We start from the raw sequence: 25,421 nt of genomic DNA, 5'->3' as shown, positions 1-25,421 counted from the left end.
AATGTTGCTTCAATCGCGAGCATAAAACATATTTATGAGAGAACCTTTGTAAAAACACACATTTCCCCTATTTTTCTATTTTATTTACTTCTGAACACATTTTCAAAATTCTCAAATATTTATTTTGGTGGAATATGATATGAAGATTTTCTGCAGTTGGCAAACTTAGTATGTATATTACTCATGAATTCTAACCAGACTTATTAGAAGAGTAGAAGTGAACTTGTAAGCTGAGATAGAGAGTTTAATAGGGAAAGCAAATGCCACACACACAAGCAGTGAAAAGCAAAGAATTAATTCAGTATTTCCCATGTGCAGGCAGGTATTCAGCCATCTCCAGGAGAGCAGGTTGTCATCACATGTAACGGTGACTTGTGAAGACAAATCCCAGCACTCTAAATGTACATCCTTCCTCCTTCTTCCCCCCTTTTTATGTACTGAGCGTATGTCCTATGGTCTGGGACACCCCTTTGGTCAGTTGGGGTCCTGGCTGTGTTTCCTCCCAACCTCCCATGCACCAACAACTCCCTCCCCAGCGTGGTTGTAGGAGAGGCAGACCAGGCCTTGGCTCTGTGCAAGCTCTGCTCAGCAATAACAAAAATGTTATGTTATTGACCCTGTGTTCAGCACAAATCCAAAACATGGCCCCCTACCAGCCGCTGTGAAGGAAATTATCTCTACCCCAGCTGAAGCCAGCACAGCATGCTCCGGCATTCAAGTATGAAGTATGAAAAAACACAGGACTAATCACTCACAAATTCGCTGTCATGCCAATAAAGGTTCGTTAAGCCATTAGCAACCTACAAATTGGCACCTGGCAGTTCTTCCTGTTAGTTTGAAAGGGGATCCACAGTGGGATGCAAGACTCTAAATTGGCAGCCATCAGAAGCCTATTCTCTCTGTGAAAGATGGTGTCCACTGAGTACCAGGTACTGCTGACATTCTCTGGTTATTGTTATAAGTCACTGATTAAAAAAAATATTGCTGCAATGGCAAAAGATCCCAGTCTGTTCTTACGAAATAAAAAGAGAACAAGAATAGAATATTTTCTATGCAATTTGCTTTTGATTTAATCTCCAGTGTAATTATTGTGCTTCATATTGGTTTCCAATAATATTTCAGTAAAAAGGGAAAATTTTTCTATATCTGTCTTTCAATATCACTTACTTTAAAATGCTTTCATTTCAACCACAAATTACACTATGATAGAAATTAAGATGGGGAGCTACAGTTCAGAAACCAGTAGAGAAAACCCTTTTCTGTTGTTTTTTTTTTCTTTTTCTTTTTTTCCGAGCAAACCTTTATGGCAATAACACAGTTCTTTACAAATGTGAACTTAAATAAGTCTTTAAAAATGTTTTCAAATTTTGAATTGAACTTTAGTAACATTTTTCTACCAGGGCATATTCAAATTACTATACTGGAGGAGAAAATAAAATAAAATTGAATACTTAAGCATAAGACTGGGAAAAGACCTTATTCTGATATCTTGCAACATGCAGATTTTATTTTATGACTATCAAATTAGTTGCCAGTTTGAGAAGAGCATTCCTTCAAAATTTCTAAGAAGTGGAATTTGTTTGGAGGTTTTGTGGAGTATCTTTCTCTAGAACCATCAAAGGCATAACTAAATGAATATAACCAGAGCCACTAAATCGAGCAAATTTTTTTTTTTTAATTGCTAAATCTTTTAGGGCTTTTTTTGTTATTCTCCTCTTTTTTAACAAGATCATATGCCAAATTTTTCACTTGTGATTGGGCAACCCTGGTTGTAGTTATAGACTGGAGAGTGAGAGGCTGCAGAGCAGTGCCATGGAAGGGACCTGGGGGTCCTGGTCGATGGCAAGTTAAACATGAGCCAGCAGTGCCCTGGCAGCCAGGAGGGACAACCCTGTCCTGGGGGCATCAGGCACAGCATGGCCAGCTGGGCAAGGGAGGGGATTGTCCTGATCTGCTCTGAGCTGGGGTGGGCTCACCTTGAGTGCTGGGGGCAGTTTTGGGTGCCACAACAAAAGACATTGAACTGTTAGAGAGAGTCCAAAGAGGCCACAGAGATGGTGAAGGGCCTTGAGAGGAAGCCATGTGAGGAGCAGCTGAGGTCACTTGGTCTGTTCAGCCTGAAGGAGGCTGAAGACAGACCTCACTGCAGTTACATCTTCCTCATGAGGGGAAGAGGAGGGGCAGACACTGATCTCTTCTCTCTGGTGATCAATGACAGGACCCAAGGAACTGGCCTGAAGTTGTGTCAGGGGTAGTTTAGATTGGGTAGCAGGAAAAGATTTTTCACCCTGAGAGTGTTTGGTACTGGAACAGGCTCCCCAGGGCAGTGGTCACATCACCAGCCTGCCATATTTCAGGAAGTGTTTGAACCATGCTCTCAGGTACATGATGAGACTCTTGGGGTGTCCTGTGCAGGGCCAGGAGTTGGATTTGATGATCCTTATGGGCCCTTTCCAACTCAGCATATTCTATGATTCTTTCATTCTGTCTGAATTGTAGTACCTTTCCCAGTAAAATCACAAATATATCTGAGAATGAAATATATTTATTTATATAGTGCCTAGTGGTTTTTCTTCCTTAGTACAAATTCAAAACACAAGATACATATACTGCTTGTTATTTCAGTCATCTTTTTGTTCTCTGAGGCATGAGTTGGAGGATTCTTCTCAGTGCACTGAGGTATCATCTTAATGACTTGGACTTAGACTGAGGTCTGCAAGGCTTTTTACCTCTTAAAATCTTTTGCACTTCAAATTGCCAGTGAACAAACTCTATAGCTGTGATAGAAATCAGTAGAAAGTCCATATGGTGTAATGTATAGAAAAGTGATCCTTCTCGATTATCGTTAATTGCGGCCTTTACAGTAATAGCTTGCAATTCTGGAGGAATTGAAGGTTTCAAGAATACAGTCAATAAATGTAAGGAAATGGCTAACTTAGGTTGTGTTTCTGTGTGAATTACATCCAAGAATGGAGGTGTAAATGTGAGTAGTTAAGGTGAAATTCACAATATTTCTAGATGTCCTCCTTTGAACAAGCATATGCATATGCAAAAGGTTCAAGGTAGAATTCAGTCAGCCTGGAACCACATACTGCTTTCTTACTATTTTTCTTTCTGACAACTCTCTGTTACAATGTGGTGTAAAGGTGGCCTTGAAGCAGCAGAGATTTTACAATACAATGAGTTGGTTAGAGGAGGTAATTTCTCACACCATGCACTTTTTAGTGTTTTGATTACATTTGGGCTCAAAAGACAAATATGACAGCTGTAGCAGTAAATCCTTGTTAGGGTTGGTGCTCCAAATTTTAGCAATCACGACTTCTGCTGACATAAAATGGTAGTTTTTTCCAGACTTCCACATTTACCATTGACAGTACAGAAAATATGCCTTGAAGTGTTCTTAAAGCTGGAAGTATCTGTGTGAAATTTGAACTGCTGCTTTGTTTCTTAGTCTACTGAAAGAAAAATCATATAAGAAGGTACCAACTCTCCTTTTAATAATGGCCATCTGAACTTCACTGGCTTCTCAGTTCCTGTGTAACATTCACAGAGTGAATGTTAGATTTCTTTTGCTTTCAAGCCTCTCCCTAAAAATTCTGTGGCTCACATATTTAGCATTATACAAGTAGAAAAGAAAAGGACAAATGTAAAGTTGAAATACATATAGTTCTACAGATTCTTCTGGATTAGTCCTTATCTCTTTTTCTTAACTTAGGCAGTTCTGATATGGAGTTCTCTCTGGCTTCTCCCTGATTTACCAGATTTATGTACTAGCTATCTGTCAGATGTATTGTTTGTGCAAATGAGAGCATGTGGCATTGGGTATCACTGGGGACGTTTGAGCCTCTGTAGCTGTAGCTCATCACTGCATCCTAAACCTACCATGTGGCTCTATATGAACCTGGATTAATTGATATGACTCAGAACTGAGAGCCCCTCTTCTGTCAGATGATGATGATTGCTCCTTCCCCTTGCTGCCATCAAGATTAAAAAATTCAGAGTTAAAAGATCAGTCTGACTAGAAGGACCTCAGAAGGTCCAATAGTCCAATATCATGCTGACTTTGTAGAGGAATAAGACAACTCGGATATTGAACTAAGGCAGCTCTTATTATTATAGTGCAAGAGCAGACTAAGCAAAGCAGAGAAATTCCTGTGGAGAGCAACTGATTATTCTGCTTCAAAGCCAAATGAAACCATCATTTTATGTCAGACTTTTGCTTTCCACAAACTATAAAAAAGAAGTGATTATACCAGGTACTGTGTGAGTGTAATTTTCTCCTCTCCATGCTGGCCTATAACTCCAGTTCACGTTGTGGCAATCCATACCTGTAAAAAATTAAGTAAAACATAAATAAAGCAAAATTGGCTTTGTGTTGGTTGCTCCAGCTTTGGAACAATAATTTTGCTATTCTAGTGGCTGACTGGTATCAGAGAAGAGGAGACAGAGGGTCTGTCATGCATCACATTCTATGTTCCCTAGATCCTCCAATGTTTCCCTGGTGAACCAATATAGGTTCACCTTACATAAGATTGGTATGTAGGTTTAGCTGTCAGTAAGCTTGGTGATATTGAATGTAGAATAGTTTGTGCTTCAAGTTTGTCTCTTTGGTTGCATATTTCTTTCAGATGAACTGTTATAAATCTGTCGTTTCTATCCCATGTGTCCCGGTGTGGTTTTTGCATTTCATACTGAACTTTGAAATCAAGTGAAGTCTACATCACTGCAATCTTCCGCTGCCCAAGTCTGACAGCCTTAACTCAAAGCAGATACATGGAGATGTTTTCCTTTGCTTATTCTGAGGTGGTTTAAGAAAGTGTCAGCCACAGTTTTCAAGTTTCGTAGCTCTTTCCTTCCATGCTGGCTTTATGCACAAGATCTGTTGTTTTTGGGGTGATAATGTATTCATTGCTTATTTTTCAACTGGTTTTTGTTGTTGGCAGATTGGTAGCGGTGGTTGTTGCTGTTATGAAGGTGTTAGCCAGAATGCACTGGAGTTGGAAGCCTTCAGAAACAGCTGTAGGATGTGAGTGAGTGGAAGCAGGATGACTTCCAGGAGGCTGTGCTTGTGCAGTCAGAGCAGCCCTAACTGGAAGAGTTTATGTCTCCTGTCTGGACTTGTCTGTGGGCAATTTGCTCTCCTTGCTGGATCTCCAGGCCACCCATCAGTTATCAGGGAGACTAATAAAGATTCCAGGATGTATTACAACAAATTTAGTTAAAACATGACCCTTAGTCCCTTAGAACTCTTAACAGTTGTCTTTTGGTTTCACCTTTGTTGTAGTCACTACTGACAGAAGACTTCTAGACTGCACAAAGAATACACAGCAGTCAAGTGTGAAAGTTATTATTTGGGCCCCCTTGTCAGAAATTAACAAGGACTAAAAACATTGTTGTGTTATATTTTGAAATGATGCAAGTTTGCCCTTTGCCAAGTGTGAAAGAATTCCTTGCAAATTGGGGGTTTGGGAGACAAAATGTAAGAGAAGTTCTAGCTATAACTGTCAGACCCTTCATATCATAGAAAGAGGTGAAAAATTAGAACAGACTGAAGAAGACGTGGACATCAGCAGGTATATCAGCTTAAAATACCTTTAGGGAAAATATAATTAATTTCAAGAATGCAGCAATTCAGCCAAATCAAATTCTGGAATACAAGTAATGAGGAATGAAATCATCTTTGAGCTAGGTGCACAGGCATAGTTATTTTCTTTGAAGACTTGTGGCACAAGTCTTTCATGTAACCAATATGTGAAAATGTTCATATCTGTTTTATGTAGTGCACAGGTTAAGAGAAGGACTTAGTAACCATCATGTTGCAACCAATGCAGTAAGAGCTGAATAGAATTGTAAGGTAATACTTGATGAGTTTACCCAAACTGAAGCATTTATGCAGCATGCTTTTTATGTTCATGTTTATATGGGAGACTCATGTCAGGATCCCATATGCTTCTTTCCTGCAGTGGTCATGACTGAAGAGTACAGATAATCTCTCCAGACCTCTTGTACTAGTTTCATAGTCACAAATTCTTAGCAGAGTAGGAGAGGCTTCACACTGCCTTTCCAGAAGCTAAATTTTCTGGATGTGCTGATTCTATCTCTGAGTTCACAAAAAATGCAAATACTATTCCATCTCCTCCAACAGGAGGTGTCATTCTGTCCATATCTGCAAGGAGCCATAAGTCTTTGCAGACCTCATGAATTTTGTTAGGAAAAGACAAAGAAATTTGAGAGGTGAGCATGTGCATTGTGAAATAGAAAAGAACCATTAAGAAGTTTAATATGTTATTCTTGGTTGGTTTTGGCAAACCATAAAAGACTGTGACTGAGTGCTGATATTGTTGGAAAATGCGTGATATGAACACACCAAAATCCAATTGCTCTCTGTCTATCTTAAAATTCTGTAAAAGTGAAGAGGGGAATGATTTTATTTGTGCATGGGGTTTCTCCATTGCCCTTCACATCTCTTGACCATCTCTGAGGTGCCTAACAGAGGATGCTGGTATCAGTAGTTAGAAGTGTGTTGATAGTTCAGGGTTTACCATACAGCAGGATATGTCTCAACCAGAAAGTGTTTCACAGCACACCAGTTTCAATGTGCTGTAAAATGACATATATAGATAAATAGGATTTTAGTCAGAAAAACATAATTATATGGACATTCAAAGTGCCAAGGTAAAACAGCAGAGACTTGACTCTGCTCCCATGAAACCTATGGAAGTGTGGAAAGGACTTGAAATTCTGTTGGAAGAGATAGTTTGTTCAAAATTAATTAAATACAGGTAAATGCTGTAAGGGCACTGTGAGGGCCAGCTGCTCCCAGCTGCTGTGTGGACCACTGGGAGCATGGAGGCCGCCCCAGGGCAGCTGGACAGGGTCTGGCAGCTGGGGCCTGTCCCACTGCCCCAGCTGGATGTTATGTCAGTGTTATGTTTTCTAATTCAGAAAATTTCATTCATGATTTTATGATGCTGTTCCTACCACTATTTTTACTGCAGGCTCTTTGTATCAGATTTAGCAGTTGTGTGGCTGGAAAGTAAGTCAGTTCAGCAAACTGATCCAAAAGAAAGTGCATCACCCCCTAGAATTAACAGCTAAATTCTGTGTCACCTCTCTGAAACAGTTCACTTTCCTGGTGCACATTTGCTGAGGCTGATGCAGAGAAAGAAAGGAAATATTGGAAACACTGACTTGATTTTAATAGTTCCCTAAGGATATTTCTAATACCAAATGATTGGTATGGGTATGACCAAATGATACTTAAAAAGCGTGTTTCTAACACAGTTTGAAGCTAAGCTAAAATTGAGGCTGCCATTGGTTGCGTTCCTTTCTGTCTGGATGTGCTTCCGTCCCATCCTTTTGTCTTCCCATCTGTATGCTCATTTTGCAATGAGACAGGGAGATGAACCATCTGGAAACTGCCTTTCATAAGGTTGATCTTCAGTTGGTTTAACTCTCCATCCCAGCATCATGACATGTGGCACTGCTGTGCAAAGATGAGGGCAGGAGTGTGTGAATTAATGCATGAGCAAGAGGGAAGCAGCTCTGGTTTTGACAATGCAAACTGTCACAGATCACACGCTGTGCAAGGTGGTGCGTGAGCCACAGATGCCAAGTGGTGAGATATTCCTGGAGCTACACATTTTCTTCATAGTTTTGGTCACTCATATGCCACGCACACAACTATTCTGGATAAATGCATGGATTGGTAATGCCCCTAGTTTGTTCTATACTGTGTGGTTAAAGTTTGCTTTCTTGTGCAGTGCACAGCCTGGGAATCCCAGCAGACGCACAGCATCTAACAGCCAGTGGCCCACAGCTGGTAATTAGTACCATTAAGCAGCTGCTGAGCAGGATAGTAGTCTGTTATCCTTGAAGATCTCTAATACAAATCTTAATGAGTTGCTTACGAGGCTTCTAAGACAGCTGGCATAAACTTGCTCTGCATGTTGTGAGAGTTGAAGAGGGACTGACTTTTGGATCATAAGGAATATAAGTCAGCAGTAAGCTGATTTATGCCAATTAAGTAGTGTTGGCATAGGATCAACATAAATGTTGGTGAAGCAGAGGTGTACAGTCTGTTCAGATGAAAATTTGTATTGTATGCAAATTCTGTAACTGTTACAACTAAGGAAAAGTATGGGTATGACAATGGTTTTCAGATTAAGGTCCTGACCACAGAATGAGTTCTTTTGGTGATGTGTGTTTTAGTGTTTATCATTTAATGAGTATAGAATTGGAAATTTGCAAATTCTGAAATAAATTTAACTTTTTTAGTAAAATGCTGTAAGATCTGAGGTTTTTACTCAATTCTACAAACTTTTGAAAGTACAATCAGGCATTTGTGTAGCTGAAAAGATAGCCTAAAAATTATACTGATAATTTAAAGAACTTTCAAACATACCTCAAAGGTGAACCTAGTGGATTGTGAGCTTTTGCAATACTTGACTGTAGCCTGATGAAAAAGTTCTCATTAGTTTTAGTCACCTTTGTCATGAACTCCAGGAGAATCCATACATGGGAGACAGATAAAATATGTGTAAAAAATGAATTACATGACCTAAATGCTAAAATATTACAAATATTACTTTTTTTTTCTGTAACCTTGAAATAAATAAGTCTCATTAACCAGCTGGAAGTGAAAGTTTTAAGAAAAGTTATGTTTAAGTTTGCTCTATGATCAGCTGCTTTTACCTAAGGTTAATTTTAGACTGTTCAAATTCCAGTAAACAAAGCTTCGTTTTATTGTAATTTTATCTCACTAACAGACATTCTGGATTCAGTCAGGTCTCTGCTACCAGTTTTTGTTGACATAGCTATTTAGTCCTCAGAAGTAGCTGTCCTGGCAAAACCCTGACTGTGTTATTAGCTGTGATGATAGACTCAGTATCTTTAGCTAAGCATGTGTTATTTTGTAAAGTGGTGTTGAAGGATTCTAACATCACTTCTGCTGTATACAAAGGTTGTAGGTGCAGTGAGAGAAAATCACAGTTTTATTAGCAATTAAGACCTTGCCACAACAGTTCTCTTGCCTCTGGCCTGGCCAAAGCTCTAAATGGAGGCAAAACCACAGGTCACCACGACTGCTTTTTGATCCTGGGTGTGCCCCTTGCAGCAATGTCTTCGGGCCATACAACTGAATGGCTACTTCCAGTTTTCTCAAAATTACTGATTTACACCACTGTTCTGCCTTCCACATCACAACTCAACTCAAGCATGTTACATTTGACTGCTGCCCATTGTCACTTTTGTGTAAGGAGATAAGTTAGTTTGTCATTGCTTGGGCATTTTAAGTGGCACACACTAGGATTTTTTAAGCTATTGGGTTTGTGAACTTCATATTTTCCAGTGAAGACACAGACTGCGTTATACTTAATGTACACAGAAATTAAAGAGGGGGGATTTGCCTGAAGGAAAAGTTTTAAATGTAGCAGTTCTTGAATAACTGTAGTCCCTAACTCATAAATTATTCTGGCTGTGTCTACAATGATAGAAATGCCTGTCCCATGAGAGAACTGTGACTCTCCTCGTGGATCTCATTGGACTTTGTCTTGGCTGTCAGGGCTGGAGAGTGCCTGGGCGTGGACACACCAGAGCTGATGGCACAAGGCCTGGTAGGAAAGTGGCGCAAGACTAGGCACAAAAAAGGGACTTGTCACATGCTTACCTGTGCTGCTTGAATTTTGTTCCCACACTGAGTGATGAAGCCCCTGGCTATTTCCAAGGCTGAGGTCTGACTGATTTCTCCACAAAGAGAATATGGGAAAGAATTATCATGTGTTTTGATCTTCCAGCATTAAAGCTGGGAGAGATGCTGACGGGGCAGTAGGACTCCCTGGGTCAGTCTGTTTCATTGGCGATTTTGTTTGTTTCTTTTAAAGGTAATATTGTGTCCAACGGAGCACAGAAATCAGCCTGACATTTCACATCATGCTCTTAATTTCAGAAGACAATCAATGACCCATTTGCTTTGGCATCATAGTATTATGATTCCTGGCTACCTGAAAAAAAATTATAAACTATGAGAACTCTGACAGGGAGGATGGAAATGTCAGCCCTGTCCTTAGCAGTGGGCATTATGGCTTGGATATACAAGGCTAGTACTCCCAAATTCAACCAGTATGGAAAGAGTAATTTCCCTCTCTTCATTTCTGAAGTCTGTGAATGGCACGCTTATCTGTCCAAATGTGTGTATTTTGTTTATAGTTTGCTGCCTTTAATCTTTGTGCAGCAAAGATGGGAATTTATTTCCAAGAGTTCTCCTGAAAATGAGGAGATCTGAACAAGTCTGACAGATGCTGCCAATGAGCTCTGGAAATATTTAATGTAAAAAGCAGTAGGATTACAAATCAGTTGTTTGCAAAGCTCATTAAGGGCATGACTGCTCTGAATAAACACTGTCAACTGATGAGCTTGCTCTGAAGGAGAGCCTGAGACATTGCACTAGTGATAGTGATAGCAAATGTCTTTGTTAGGTAAACAAGACACCTTAATATAATTATTAAATTACCAACACAGGTATTTGGATTTAAAAATTTTAACTACTCTTAGCAAAGACATAACGTATATATTTTTTCTAAGACTACATTAACCAAACATTTATGACATCTTGCATTATTTCATTTGGTGTTATGATTAAGAAATTACCAGAGATTAGCATTCATCTGTTCTCACATGTAGCTGAATTGTGTAGCAGGTTTCTCATAAACACCTTTGGTACAAGCTGAAAAGTATGGAGTGACTGCTGAGGAATGAAAAAAGAGAACTAAAGATGTATGAATGTGGAGAGGATTCTAAGTGATTAATCTGTACAGAATTTAAGATACCAGCTGTGGACCAAACATCTGACTGTGGAGGAAATAATGGGAAAAACATGACTCTTAAGTGGTGGAAGTGGAAGGAGTGAAAGGATGCTATTACACATCTTTCAGTATCACTTCTGTTGTGATTCAATTTCATGGTCAGTTTATGCCCAAACTTCTCTCAGTTGGTGCAAAGTGGTGACTACACCATTCTCCCTCTTCATACCCATTATCCAGTGCCACATTCCCTGATCCTTGGTCTATAATAATATTTGCTGTGTGCCAAGTGACAAAAACGTGCAGCCTGAGGTAGGAGGAGCATGTGATAATCCATTCCAGAATCAGCAGCATTTTAGCTCTGCTTCTGCAGCAGTAAGTCATGTTTATGCACATCATGAGCATGTAAAGCCTTCCAGCTGGAGTTATTCCTGCTAAACTAAAGAGAACAAAAATAGATGTTAACAGGAATAAAGTTTCCACTTGGTGGCTGCTATTCCCCAGAAGAACAGTTAATAGGACCTTACACTGATACTCTATATACAGTACAGTAGATGACCAAATGTTAGGTTTTGCATATGTTAGGTGCCTTATTTTTGTCTGTTCTGTTACTACTAAAATTGAGTTTGCTGTGTTTGCAACAATGCCCAGTGCCTAAGTTTGTGTTGCCATCAGTAGCAGGTCCCTGGTGACAGGGTGATAGCCCTGGACCCTCTGAATTCACCTTTCAGGCTCTGAAATACTGATCCGTGACTTCAGATCAGTATTCCTTTCGTCTGGATAGGCCACAGATAGCTCTCTATGCCAGCATAGCTGGATTATAACCACAGTGCAGTGCAAATGCTAGTTGCTACTATGTATCTCAAAATCCTTAATGCATTATGCACCACAGTTGCACAAAGCTAAACAAAACTGTGTTAGGTAATTTTCACCTTGTCATCAGCCGGTTGCTATAACAACTAAAAGCTCAAAGCAAGACAAGACAAGCCCAGAAAAAGTAAAACCTTACAGCCCTAGTTCCATGGGCAAAGTTAGTATAAGACCTGTGCCTGGTAACAGGCACAGCAGTAATGACTGTACTCCTTTATAAGGCTATAATATAAGTCATAATCTAGTCAATAAAATCAATGGAAAGTTAAAAGGCATTCAGCTCTCTGGAATGATTTTGTTAAAATTACACCATCAAGGATGTGTAAAAAGCTCCATTGATTATTGGAGCTTTTCTGATGAGAGAAAAGCTTTTTCTCACATTTCTTTTCTGATGAGACTTCAGTGCATCCAGTGTTTTTAAAACACCTTTATTAGATAGGAAATTAGGTATGAAATTCTGTTCTAAGTTGCAAATAATTTTGTGTGTCAATTCTAAAAGATATCAAAGAATAGATGGACCTGTTTATACACATACAGGAAGTGCTTCAGAGTTTGCTGAAAGTTTTTTACTCTGGGTTTGCTGTTTTTTTTCCAGGCAAATGTCAGCTTCCTGCTTTTAAGCCAGTTTTTCCTGTAAACTTTCCTTACATGAAAGATTGCAAGTAAAACAAGTTTTAAAAGAAAGTCTTGTGAAAGCTTCCTTAAAATTGCATTAATTAAGAGATATTTAGCATTTCTTGAATAGAGTTTTGCATTACTTTCTGTTCTCATTAGGGCATTAAATTCCAAACTACTAGCAGTAGCTGGTATATTTACTTCTAGGTAGTAGTTCTATCAAAAGGACAATATGAACAAGTGAAATCTTAAGTAAATGATCTAAGTGACTTGTCTAGCAGGATGGTGGATTTGTTTCTGTGATCTTATTTTCTTGATTTTCTTTTTTAATTGTGTTTTGCAAAGGGGATAAATTCAAGGAAAGAATATTTTTTTATTTATTTTTAAATACAGAGGCATGTAGCACATAATCCTCATTCAGGACACAGACTTTTGCCCAGTTGAAAGGAGAGTTTTCATATCTTGCCTTGCTACTCTGTGTGATGGGAATTTCCTGAAGAACTGATCAAGCTGTGTGCAATAGTGAAGGAAAAGGCACCAGACCCAAAAAAACCCAAAAAAAGCTACTGATCTTTTATCCACATTCCCTCATGCTTTTGTATGTGACTCAGTAATTTGTTAATGGTCACAATTATTTAATATTCTACTTGAAGATTTGAGTTAACATATTAATTCTTTATGCTGTGATCTTGGTCTACATTTCTGCTGGTAGAAAAAGAAATCAAGGCAAATGAATTAATTCTAATGGATTTCAAACTCAGATCTAGAAATGGTCTGATATTCTTTTGGTTTCAACTGCAAGGAGTTGCAAAATGGATCTGGAAAGGCATTACCTTGTTTTGCATAGCTTCTCTATGGGAACCTTGTCTTTTGGGGGGCTGAGGGGAGGAAGATATCAGAAAAATTGCCATATTTTTTATACCTGAGTAGCTAGGGTTTCTTTCTCTCCCTTGGTTACTATTTTAGGCTCCAGATGAAATTCTTGTGTAATACTGTTGGAAATGCAGTTTCCCAACCCACTGACCTTTCCATGTGTCCTGCTTCTGTCAAAAGAGAGAAGTCTTCATCTTCTGTCTTTGGACTAATCCTAAAGCCTCTGTTGGTGGTCCCAAGGCTCAAAATGATGGAGTTCATCTCAGTAACCCAGCAAGAAATTCCACATTTGATTTTTGCTGGTGTTATTTAGCCAGAGGTAAAGGTGTGTAAGTCCCTTAGTGAATGGGGGAAGGGAACAGACTCCTTTGGTTAGCTCCTTACCTGTCTTATCCCATCTTGCAGTAGCACAGACTGAGGATACTGTTTCATATCAGTCCTAGTCAATATAAGACTTCTGCCACCAACCCACAGTGTGCTTGCTCTGCCCCCACATTATATATGATTTTTTTTTCCCCTGGAAAACAGAGGATGTAGGAAAGGGAATACTTTGGAGTGTTAATTTCTTCAGGTGAAATCCTGATGGGATTGGGAGAATGAAATTCTTTTCAGAGCCTTAAGAAATATTCTGTGATATGGAAATAATGTTTTGTGCCCTACTAAAGAAATGGCATAACATAGGAACATTGGAAATATTAACTTTTGAGGAGGATGTATTTGCATGCCTGTTGAAGGAAGGAGGATTTATAAGTCTTTACTCACTTTAATCCTGAGCTAGAGAGATCACCTCCATATTTGATCAGAAATTTAGGTATTAAAAGAAGAAAGGATCTTAGTTCTGAACCTCTATTTTTAATGGTCTCTGTCTGGATGAGGACAAGTGTGTGCTTTCAGTATGAGGTTTGTGGATCTGAGAGAGCAGAAAGGAATGGTTCAGTTTTTATTGTTCATCTGCTTTAAGTGAACACTGAAAATGGAGTTGCAATATATCCTTGGGAATAAGAAAGCAGATACAGAAAATCTATGTATAGGAAAGAGGTGGTGGTCATGAGACTGTTGACAGACTCACAGAAGAGCCTTGAGACAAATCTCTGTCCTTCCTGTAGGACAGACATCTCAGTGGAACCCATTCACAACTTAAAATTTCTTGGCAATTGTTTGCACAAGTCCATCCCGGATCTTAACTAAGAATTAAGCTCAAGATTCCAGATGATGAAGACAGAGCCACCTGTGCTCCTAGTCAGGAAATAATATTGACAGCTCATGGAGAGCGGCCTTTTAAAAGGGTTTTTCATGCCAGTTTAATGAAGACAGGGTTGCAATGCCAGTGTGGAGTCCCCAGGTACTGCCAGGCATTGCTGCTGCACAGGTCTGTTCAAGGAATGAGCACTGAGTTAGTCAGTGCTTTGATTCAGACTGAAATGGTTAAGAAAAGCAATAAAGACCATGGGGAAAAGTGCTGAATTTTCACACTTGAGTGAGCACCAGTGTGAAGGGCTGTGGGTTTGCTTGCACTTATAAGCCTGTTTTCATTTCAAAGGGGTTTGATACATGTAACTGGGAGTAGACTGTGGCTCCAAATATTGTTTTAAAGATTATGCTGCATCAGTGATCTGACAATGCACTGGAAAGGTTAAACTGAGTGCAGATCTTTTAGCTTTGCTATGATGATCAATTTCAAGTGATATCAGTTAGGAATACTAGTTTCAAGTATTTACTGAAAAAGCCAATATGTCGCATGGGAGCTTTGAAAAGTAAAATAACACCAGTTAACTGTGATTTTGCTCCCAAATGAACTAAGGTAATTATGACCTTGACATGGCTCTTTCCTCCAGCCCTCCCCTTTCATATGTACAAAACTGACACGCTCATCTGTACACTTGAGAAGTCCTTGATACTGTTGATATTTACTGTTCATTGTCAAAGGTCTTTTGCTTTACAGGCTTAGCTATTAAAACAGGTGAGATGGCAAATGCTGACATGATAGTTTTGTAGTTACATAAGAGGTTTGAATGTATTATTAAATCTCCTGATGAAGATGATTAAGAATCAGCCTATTAACAGTTAGGTGTACTGCTGTTATATTAGGTACATTAACTCTTGTTCCTCTTTTCTTTGATATTTCAGTGCTAAGGCTGTTGAAGGATGGTGCTGACCCTCATATGCTTCTTTCCTCAGGAGGCTCCTTGCTCCATCTGGTAAGAGTGATTGAAGATTATTGTTAGTGACTGTGGATAAACAAGGTGGGAAAGTGAGTAGAAGATTTGGCATATTAACAAAAAAGAAAGTCTGAGCAGATTTTTTTTAATTTGCACTGAGCTCCGCCATGGCTGTGATTGCATTCGGCTATTCATTTAAAATAAATGGTCATTTTCAAATTGCTTGTAAAAGAATGGATCATGTCATGGGAGTGGTAGCTAACAAAGGAGAATGAAGTAGTTTATTTATAAATTATCTGTGCAGCAAGAAAGAGCAAAGGAAAGACTTCTTGGTTCCAAATACAAAATTACATGATTCAAAGGTTCACAGATCCTATATGAAAAAAACCCCACGATTTAGCATTTTTCCTTTTGTTTTTGAGATACGTTCTTGCACCTGTTTCCTACATGTGGATATTTAACACATTATCTACATTAGTTTATCATTATTTGTAGCAATTCAGATTAAGTAACGAGAAAGTAAAAGAAAACCAATTTGTGTATAATAATGAAAGTAAAAACAAGAGGTAAGGACATGACAGGCAGACAGAAAATACTATAGGAGTAAAATTTTGGCATTGCTGAAGCCAGTAGCAAAACTCATAAAAATTCCTACATCTTATGATCCTGGTCTGTGATGCATCAGTTTCAGACATGCTGTCTGTGAAACTATTTTAAGACATTTGGGTCCAACTTTGTTGCACACTGTGGCTCAATGAAATGCAACTGAGCAAAGTAACAAAAATTCTGCTGGGAGAGTGTTTCATTTTAGAACAGCTGGATTACATTTCTCATAGTATGTGTACAAAATACAGTAATTTATTGATGAGAAAGAGCCCCTGTAATATTACTGGACTCCAGCACACCTGTGACCATGCTCTTGCAAGATACAGCATTTCCGTTATGTAATTAATCTTCGTTTTCTGTCCTCTATGGTCATGCTATTTAACCAAGGACTTTAGGAAACAGAGGCCAAAGTAAAGGGAAAGTACAGTACTGATTTGGAAGAGAGAAAATTTTAATTCTCTTTTCTCTTCTCCAACTATTTGTCTGCTGTAAAAATGCTCAACCACTTTTTAAAAAAGAAGTCCAAATGGAATGTCATTTTTGGGATGACCAAAACAGAGGCATCCGAAATCTTACCCTGTGCCAAAAGCCCTAGGAGACAATCTTTATCTTTAGTGTGTATGATTTGACACAAGTGTCAGGCATTTTAAAATAAAACAAAGAAAAATAATCTTCAGAGATTTTAAATTGCTTTATCTAGTTTAGCTGATGCACAATTTTTAACTGCAGATAAAATCTGCAGTTGAACTGTGCCATTTTAGGTTTCTTGATCTGCATCATGCCCCAATTCACTGTCACAATCATTATCTCTCAACTGGTGCCTGCTGCTTCACAGGCACACATATGCTTCCAAAGGAAGGAAAGTTTACTGCAGTAAGAAATTTGCAGCAGAGAGCCATGTGTAACCTACTGCCTCAGTTTAGTCAGAGGTGCTTGTAAGTACTCATAATTCATTTACAGGAAAATGTTCATCCCACTGGAGATAAAGGCAAACCTGAATTCAATGAAATTCAGATTTGACCCTGATTTGGGAGCAGTACAGACAGGAGAGGAGAATCATGATACAGGGAAACAAGATAAGCCAAATTTATTTTCCAGAAAGAACTGAAACTAGTAATTTAGCATGCACCTGTGTTAAATTCTTAAAGCCCACTCAGATCTAAGTGTTCTAAGTGTTACTTTTACAGCTGTGACCCTGCTTGGTCCAAAGGGGAGCTTAGTGTTTATTCTTTCCACTTGTAGGCTAAATGTTTTTGTGTCAGAATGAATGGAAAATATATATTTCTTGACATTCTTCTGAAAATCAGATTCATTATATAATTTCATTTTCCTTTTTTCATATCTGTTAACTTCCAAAATGTGATATAATTCTACAAAAAGAAACTGAATGTGACACTTGATAAAGATTCTGGGTTTGTCTCTGTAGAGAGTATCCCAACATGGTTGAATCTAGGCAAGCTATGGGAACTTCAGAAATATTCACTGAACTCTCTTTAGGTTCCATGAGAGGAGAAGTACAATAAAAAGTGAGTAGGTGCCTGAGCTGCCCATGCAGTACAAAGCACATGGTGTTAGTTCGATTCACACAGACAATAACCCACCCCTAGCCTTATAACAAAGTATATGTGTCACAGTTTTATTCTGGAACTTTGAGCTTGTCCAATTGTTTCACAAAGTCTATTAAACAAGAATCAAGGAGCTGCAACAAATCTAAGCTGCAACTAATCACAAAAGGCTCTGTGTCTATTATTAATACACAAAATGGCTCAGTGATACCTGTCATCTCTAGAATAGGTTGGTATTGGTTTTTGGTTTTGTTTTTTTTTTTTTTTTTTTTTTTTTTTTTTTTTTTTTGCTTACCGATGTCTTGAAAATATGGTTGGTGTTAGATTATGCCGATCTGTAATATAAAATGTCTTACCTCTGATTTGTTAAATTTCAGCACAGAACAGCTCAATTTAAGTTGTACTGATACAATGAATGATACCAATGCAATAAAACAATACTGTTTCTAAAGCTGCCAGATAAGTTACACAAGCTAAAAGAAATACATCAGAATTTAATTTCTGTTCTATAATTTAATGGTCAGTGTATTTAGAAATCATTTAGGGTGGGACTGTTTTTTATCTTTATAGAATTTAATATTAATCTTCTGGGTTATCTATATTTATGATTGCAATGGTACATGCAGCTGCTGCATTCTGCTGAAGATCTCAGCTATATCTTGACTTCACAATCAAATCCAGTTACACTTTTCCTTCTTCTGCACTTCCTTTTGTATCCTGGTTTCCATGCCGGATTAAAATTAGTCCCCCCATGGAGAAAGAGATAGGTTCCTTCTCTAATGAGTTACTGAGATCATGTGTGAGGCCAGAGTTAGAATCTAAACTTGAGGTGCCCTGGTTGTCTTTTAAGGCATCATCCATAACCTTATGCATAAAAAGTCACAAATGTGACAGAGGAATACGGTCAACACAATGCCCAGGCCATTTTCTTCTTCCCTACAAAAACTGTGGCCATGACCAAGGTGTAGAAACGTGCGCACACTCATGCATGTACACACACATGTGCATCCCTCCACCCCACAATAACACCCTCAGTGTGCACAATATTTATCTGGCAGAGAGACTCAAACAGAAATCAATATAGTTAGTGGATTGGAAATAGAAGTGGCGTATGAAGAGGGGTGTATTATTGCCCTGAACTGCATAAAAGGCAAAAATTCATGTATGCATGGACATATGTGTGTGTGGGTGTGCAAATACTTAGATACCACTACTCATGATGGGATCATCCTGCACTGATGCCTGTGCACAGATTTGGAATGGCAGTATTGAACAGGAAAAAGCCTCATCCTTATCCTAGATTCAGCAGATTTCATAAGGAAATAGGGGATTCTGTGAATCATGCACATGGAACTGGAAATCTCCACACAATTATTTCTATAGATTCCTCAGCTGTTGTTCCCTACAAACACAGCAGCTTAACTACAAGGTGTCATCTGCCCAATTTAAATTGTATGTAATAAATTTAGTTGTACGCTGAGGAAAACACCATCCCTAATCTGCTCTTTTTCTTCCAGTGTGCTCGCTACGATAATGCATTTGCTGCAGAAATTCTAATTGACAGAGGAGTAAATGTAAATCATCAAGATGAGGATTTTTGGACATCAATGCATGTAGCCTGTGCCTGTGATAATCCTGACATTGTCCTGCTACTGCTACTAGTAAGTAAAGCAAGCCAATGCATTGTATGCTTGAAAAGGAGACAGAATGGAGCACCCTAAGGTCTGAAACTGCTGTATGAATGCAACATATTGCTACTAATCATATCAGTAAAAACATGTACAGTGTTTGGTTTTTCTTGACATTGCTTTGGTGCTCAGGATTTTTAGAAGGTATTTTTAGGACTTTAGTGAGAATAAATTGCAGACATCAATGTCAAGTATATCCTATTTCTCCCCTGTGGTCCAGAGCTTATATCTCTGATAAGCACTCAGTCCCAAATGGGATATTCAGATAATTTCTTTTCTTTTCTCCTTGTCAGTTTCTGTTAAGGGTTCAGTTTTCAGACAATCTTATAAAAAGCCTCCTCTGAAAAGCAAGTATTGGCTCACTTACACTCAGTATTCATAAAAAGTATTTGTGGACATTAACAAATATGTTAATATTTATATCAACAATTTTGAGTTTTTAATGCTGAGTTTGCCCAATATAGTAATAGATATGGCATTTAGTCTTTTTAGAGAGCAGGAGTATGCCAGGTGGCCAAGAGGGCCAATGGCATCCTGGCCTGTACCAGCAATAGTGTGGCCAGCAGGAGCAGGGCAGGGATTGTCCCCCTGTACTCAGCACCAGTGAGGCCACACCTCAGATCCTGTGCTCAGTTTTGGGCCCCTCACTACAAGAAACACACAGAGGGGCTGAAGTGAATCCATGGAAGCGTAATGGAGCTGGGGAACGGTCTGGAGCACAAGTCCTATGAGGAGCAGCTGAGGGAGTTGGGGTTGTTTAGGATGGAGAAGAAAGGCCCAGAGAAAACCTGAAAGAAGGTTGTAGCAAGGTGGGTGTTGGCCTCTCCTGCCAGGTAGCAAGCAACAGGACAAGAAGAAATGGCCTCAGCTCACACCAGGGGAAGTTTAGATTGCATATTTGGAAAATCTTTCTGTGCTGAAAGAGTAGTCAACATTGGAATAGGCTCCCATGGCAGAGTTAACCCCCCTGGAAGTATTTAAAAGGTGTGTAGATGTGACGGATACGGACATGATTTAGTGGTGGACTTGGCAGTGCTGAGTTAATGGTTGGACTCAATGATCTTAAATGTCCTTTCCACTCTAAATGATTCTCTGGTTCTGTTTTGTGCTTCCATTCCTAGGACCACAAACTCTAGTTTTATGCAATGGTACTAATGCAGCTCTTTCTCCCAGTTCATGTGATCTTGTCTTTAAAACAGCAGTGCAGAAACAGTTCACAGTCTGACTTGAAGTTTTTTAGTATTTTTATATAATTTTAAAATGTTTATGTTTTAAATAGGTCATTGCAAGGTCAGAGTTTCTTGTCATGCTTATAATTGTATTTCAATGTTACAAGTACAGGGAAGGGAGATATATTTTTAGATTGTATACTTGATAATACATTTCATGAAATATCTTTAGGAGATTTTTTAGTCCATTCCCTCTGCTCAGACTAGAGCTAGGCACACCAGCTTGCCCAGGACCAAATCCAAAAAAACCACCAAAACAACAAAAAAGAGATCAGATTCATCTGGTTTTAAACATTGTCATTACTCCTGGCAAATAAAAGATAAAATTTCCAGGACATGTTTAATCTCTTGTATTACCTCAATCTGTCCAGTGTAGATACCTCTGAAGCCTGTGTATCCTTTGTATTCTGCATGTACTTCTAGAGTGATAAACAAATTAGAACAGAGCAGTTTATTTATAAAAAACTCTTGTACTGTGGGAAACTCTTATAATGGGGGGAATTTTCAGAAATTCTGAATACAGTGCTGTTGTCATTAATCGGAACAGTTTAGGTTATAGAGGGCATTTGTAAAATTTTCCTTGACCATTTTTTCAAGAAGCTCAATCTAATTGAGCTTCAAGTGTTGCTATAAGGGGTTATAGCCAAAATAATTTTCCTATGCTCATCATTTGAATGTTTTTGGACTTGGTCCCTGTTTGTTACAAGCTGCCTTCATCTGAAGGTTCTAATTAATAAATTAAAATTTCAATAAGCAGGGGTGCACACATGGATTTTTGCAGATAGAGTTTGAATTGTCCATATTATTTGTGATAACTTCTGATAAATCTGCCCACATTTAGGTGGTCAGGACATCTAAAAGCAGAGTTTCTTTGATTAGATAAATAATATCTTTATACTCTCCCTTCTAGATTCAAAATAAAGGTTTTAAAATTTTGAGATTTGAAGATTTTTAAAGAGATGTCAGAGGAAAGAAAATATTCTTAGGTAAACAGTAGGTTTTGAATAATCGCATTAATGTTCTCTTTGATAACATTTGACAATGTGAAGATGAAAATTGAGGTTGGAGAGACTTATTTTTCACAATTCTGAATTGCCTTTGTGTGAGCAATTCATATTAGAAATTACTTTGCCTTGAGGTTAGTGTTTCATGGACCATGTCTAATGTGTAGCATGAACCTCGATAATGCCAATATGAGCTACAGTCAGCTTCTATTATGCCACATTTTCATTGGAAGAAAAAATAATGCTTCTTGTAACCTCAGGAATTACTTTTAAATAAATATTTCTTCTGGACTGAATTCACAGCCCAGACAACACCATATTTTCTGTTTTAAAGATTGGACTTAAAATGTAACAGCATGATCCTCTAATTGTTCAATTCAGATTTCTGGAAAAGTGTCACAGAAGCCAATGGAGATTACCACATTAAGGACTTAAAACATTTCTTGAGGGGGAAGTAGGGAAAAAAAAAGTATACGTAGATCCCAGAAGGCTATCAATGAAGATTTGTTTAAGCACTCCCAGTTTCTGACTTCACCCCACTTTTGGTGGCCTTTCTCTGGCTGGGACAAGATAGTGACTTATCATTCATCACCTAAACTGTAGTGACTCACAATTTCTTTGCTCTGGTGGATAGCAACGACAAAATCAAAGCTCATTCACTGCAAACTAGGAGGGGCCATAACTGTTTGCAATGTGGTAATCTTCTGTCTTGTCCTATTGGAAGGCTATTGGGATTGTAAGTACTGGTTTTGGAATGGATGCAGAATGAAATGCTTGAAGCTATTTCTTTCCATAATTCCCAACACTTTACCCTAGTTGGCACAGCTTTCCAGGGACGTATTTATATCTTCTCAGTGTTGTAGCTGTCAGCACGGGGAGGGGGGCGCTGGACTGAGCAGCCACGAGAGACATCCCATGTGTGCTAAGCCGCCGGTCCGTGAGGAGCTTAGCCCAGGGCCGCTGGCGCGTGGGGAGGTGCAGAGATCAGAGGTGCTCCATGGGGCTCTGCCTGCCGTACACGCCGATGAGGTGGGAAAGGTCACACTCATCAGTCACTGCTCGACCCCAGCAGCGTTGTGCGTTCTCCCCATGGTATGGGAATAGCTCTTCATGGATTTTGGACGAAGGAGGCTCCTGTAGCAGATTGAAGAGAATACAAAGTGTCTTTCATTTAAGAACAAAGATATGTAGGCTTATATACATTTGTGCCGGCATGAAATCTCTTAAGAGTGTGAAGAGCAACCAGATTTATTGGAGGGATCTGCTCTGTCTTGCCTCACTGCCTTTTGAAGGCTCAGGACTGGATGTGCTTCAGCAGTTCTGCCAGTGAGACTGGCCGCAAACGGAGGCCATTTCCCATGGGAAAAAGAAGTAATTTCCCCAGGGTCTGGGTATCAGCTCAGAGGTGGCTTTTGGGACTCTAAGGACTTGCAGGGTCCTAGTTGCTGGTGGCTTTAGTTTTGGAGAAATCCAGTAAAGTTTGCATATTTCTCGCTTGGCACTCCACGATCTGCCAGGGCGAGTGGCCTCAAACGGAGGCCATTTTCCATGGGAAAAAGATGTCATTTCCCCAGGATTTGTGTATCAGATTAAAGGTGGGTTAAAATGTTCTCTGCCCTTTGAAGGCTCAGGACTGGATGTGCTGTCAGCAGTTCTGTCCGGTTAGGGTGTGGTCTTTTTCATCATTTGGGGTGCATTGCAACATTGTATTTTTTATTAATTCCCTACACTTGTTATATATCAAATTGAAACACTAACCAAGATTTGTACCATATTTGTCTCATGCTACCAGAGCTGCAGAATGTCCAAGCACCAACATATTAGGTACTACTCCTGCTTTGTTAGCTGTAGCCAGTGTTCAATCCTCTCACTGCCCTTTAAATGGCTACAGCTTTAAACTTGTACCCATCACTTGCAGTCTCATTGTTCCTCCACAAAAGACAATTTTTAGCTTCAAATACTTTTAATTGATACATAACAGTGGGTAACCTTCACTTGTGCACTGTTCAAACTATCTTCTTGTCACAGCAGCTCAGCCCCACACAGTTTCTCATTCACTCCCCCCAGGTCAGGATCACAAGGGGAAAAGTGAGAAAACTTGTGGGTTGAGATAAAGATAGTTTAATAGCGAAAGCAAAAGATGCACACATAAGCAAAGCAAAAGAAAAATTAACTCACCGTGTCCTATCAGCAGGCAGGTGTTCAGCCATCTCCAGGGAAGCTGGGCTCCACCACAGGTGACGGTGTAGTGGAAAGACAAATGCCATCACTCTGAACACCCTCCTCCTTCCTCCTCCTTTCCCCAGCTTTATATGCTGAGCATGAGGCCATATGGTGTGGGATATTCCTCTGAAGGGTTGGGGCCAGCTGTCCCTGCTGTCCCCTCCCAGCTCCTTTGCACCCCCAGCCTGCTGCGGTGGGGTGAGGAACAGAAATGGCCTTGGCTCTGTGCAAGTGCTGCTCAGCAATAGTTAAAACATCCAGGGGTTATCAACACCCTCTTCAACACAAAGCCAAAACACACACTGGCTATTGGGAGGAAAATTACTCAATCCCAGCCAGAACCTGCACACATGTGGTGGAATAAACATTGATACTGTTGCAGTTTTGCATATTAACTACTACTACTCAGGCAGTAGGGTAGATGGATAAAAATACCACTTTGTAGAACCTTATTTTTTTTTTTTAAATAAAAATTGTTCACTCTGACTGAATTATTTTTTATCATGAATTCTGTGTTTTAGAGGATCAGCACTGGTTCACAGTCGTATTGAGCTCCTATGTTCAGTTATTTTTAAAGATAATTATGTCTGTGTTGCAAACCACAGGTTTCTTTATGACTTGCTGTTTATTACACTAATTTCAGAGCATAGCACAGGTAATCATCATGGAGCTGAACAGTTTGGGTCACACATTACAAGTTGATAACTATGATTTTTCCTTTCTAATGGATCTTTGATTTTGGTTTTGGGGGTGGTTTTTTTTTCCCCCTCCTTGCACTCCCAAAGAATCATGAAATATTTTTATGTTGACTGACCTGAGATTGAGAGCAACAGAGAAAAAGAAAGCTGATGAGATTGTGTTCTTATAGTGTACTTCATTTTACTGTGGTCAGGAGGCACCTTTTAGTGGGCAACATGAATGTTAGAGTTTCACCATCTTCAATGCAGGTCTTGTCAAATGAAACTAGGAAGGTGGAGATGGTATTTTGGCGTTTGTACAGTATGTGGCACAGTAGAGATTTATTCTTTATTTATTCTTTCATAGAACTGAAAGCATTACTGTGATAAACCTGGCACTTAATTAACTAGAAAAGAAGGGATCAGTACTACATCCTTAGAACATTCTTAATACATTTTTTTAAACTGACCTTACTAGGAAAAAGTAAGTGTACCTCCTGTCTGCTAACTAATTAAATGTTTCATCATGCAATTTTTGGAACCTGGAATCGAAGCACAAAACACAAATCTGGCATAGAAGGCCAAAAGTACAAATTTTAAAAAATAAAATTGAGGCTGAGTATTTTTTCCCTTCCCTGTTTAAAAACTTAGGAAAATCTATGCTTGGCAGCATGCAGAAGGGAGCTACCATAAAATCATTCATTAGATCTACAGCTGAGCAGTGTCAGGTATGTAATTCTATCTACTGTATGGGTAATCCACTTCTGATTTTGGTGTGAAATCCCCTTTCCAAAACCAGATCTATTTTTACTGGAAAATAATTTATATGAACTGACTTCCTGGTGGGAGTAGAAAGGAAGTATTTATGGGACTGTAACTCTCTTTTCTGCTCCCCCATGCAGTTGAGAATGACACATATCTGAAGTCATGTAATCAGGCAGCATTGCATAGTTATTTTGCCCTCGTTCTTTGCAACTGCATCAGGCTGTGTTAGCAAGCAGAGATGAATTATCAAAATGCCATTATCTTTAAAACTTAAAGAAAGGTCTTTCTATTTCATAGTTCCAGAAACAATTATTTCCTCAGAGGAAGCAATTCTGCCCTCCCACTCAA

General features: G+C 39.1%; 1 protein-coding gene across 1 annotated transcript in view; it reads left to right on the top strand.

Annotated features, from left to right (window-relative positions):
* The window catches only part of MYO16 (myosin XVI), a 275,699-nt gene that overhangs the window by 28,543 nt on the left and 221,735 nt on the right, over positions 1–25,421 (top strand). Inside the window, exons 3-4 of the mRNA XM_041472384.1 lie at positions 15,285–15,355; positions 19,005–19,148. Of these exons, the coding sequence (XP_041328318.1) occupies positions 15,285–15,355; positions 19,005–19,148 (215 nt within the window). The remainder of the gene's footprint in view (positions 1–15,284; positions 15,356–19,004; positions 19,149–25,421) is intronic.

This window comes from Pyrgilauda ruficollis, unplaced genomic scaffold (assembly GCF_017590135.1).
Source record: "Pyrgilauda ruficollis isolate IOZ18807 unplaced genomic scaffold, ASM1759013v1 scaffold29, whole genome shotgun sequence".
NCBI lineage: Eukaryota > Metazoa > Chordata > Aves > Passeriformes > Passeridae > Pyrgilauda > Pyrgilauda ruficollis.
Note: the sequence above shows the minus strand (reverse complement) of the source record. Positions and strands in the feature narration are given on the sequence as shown.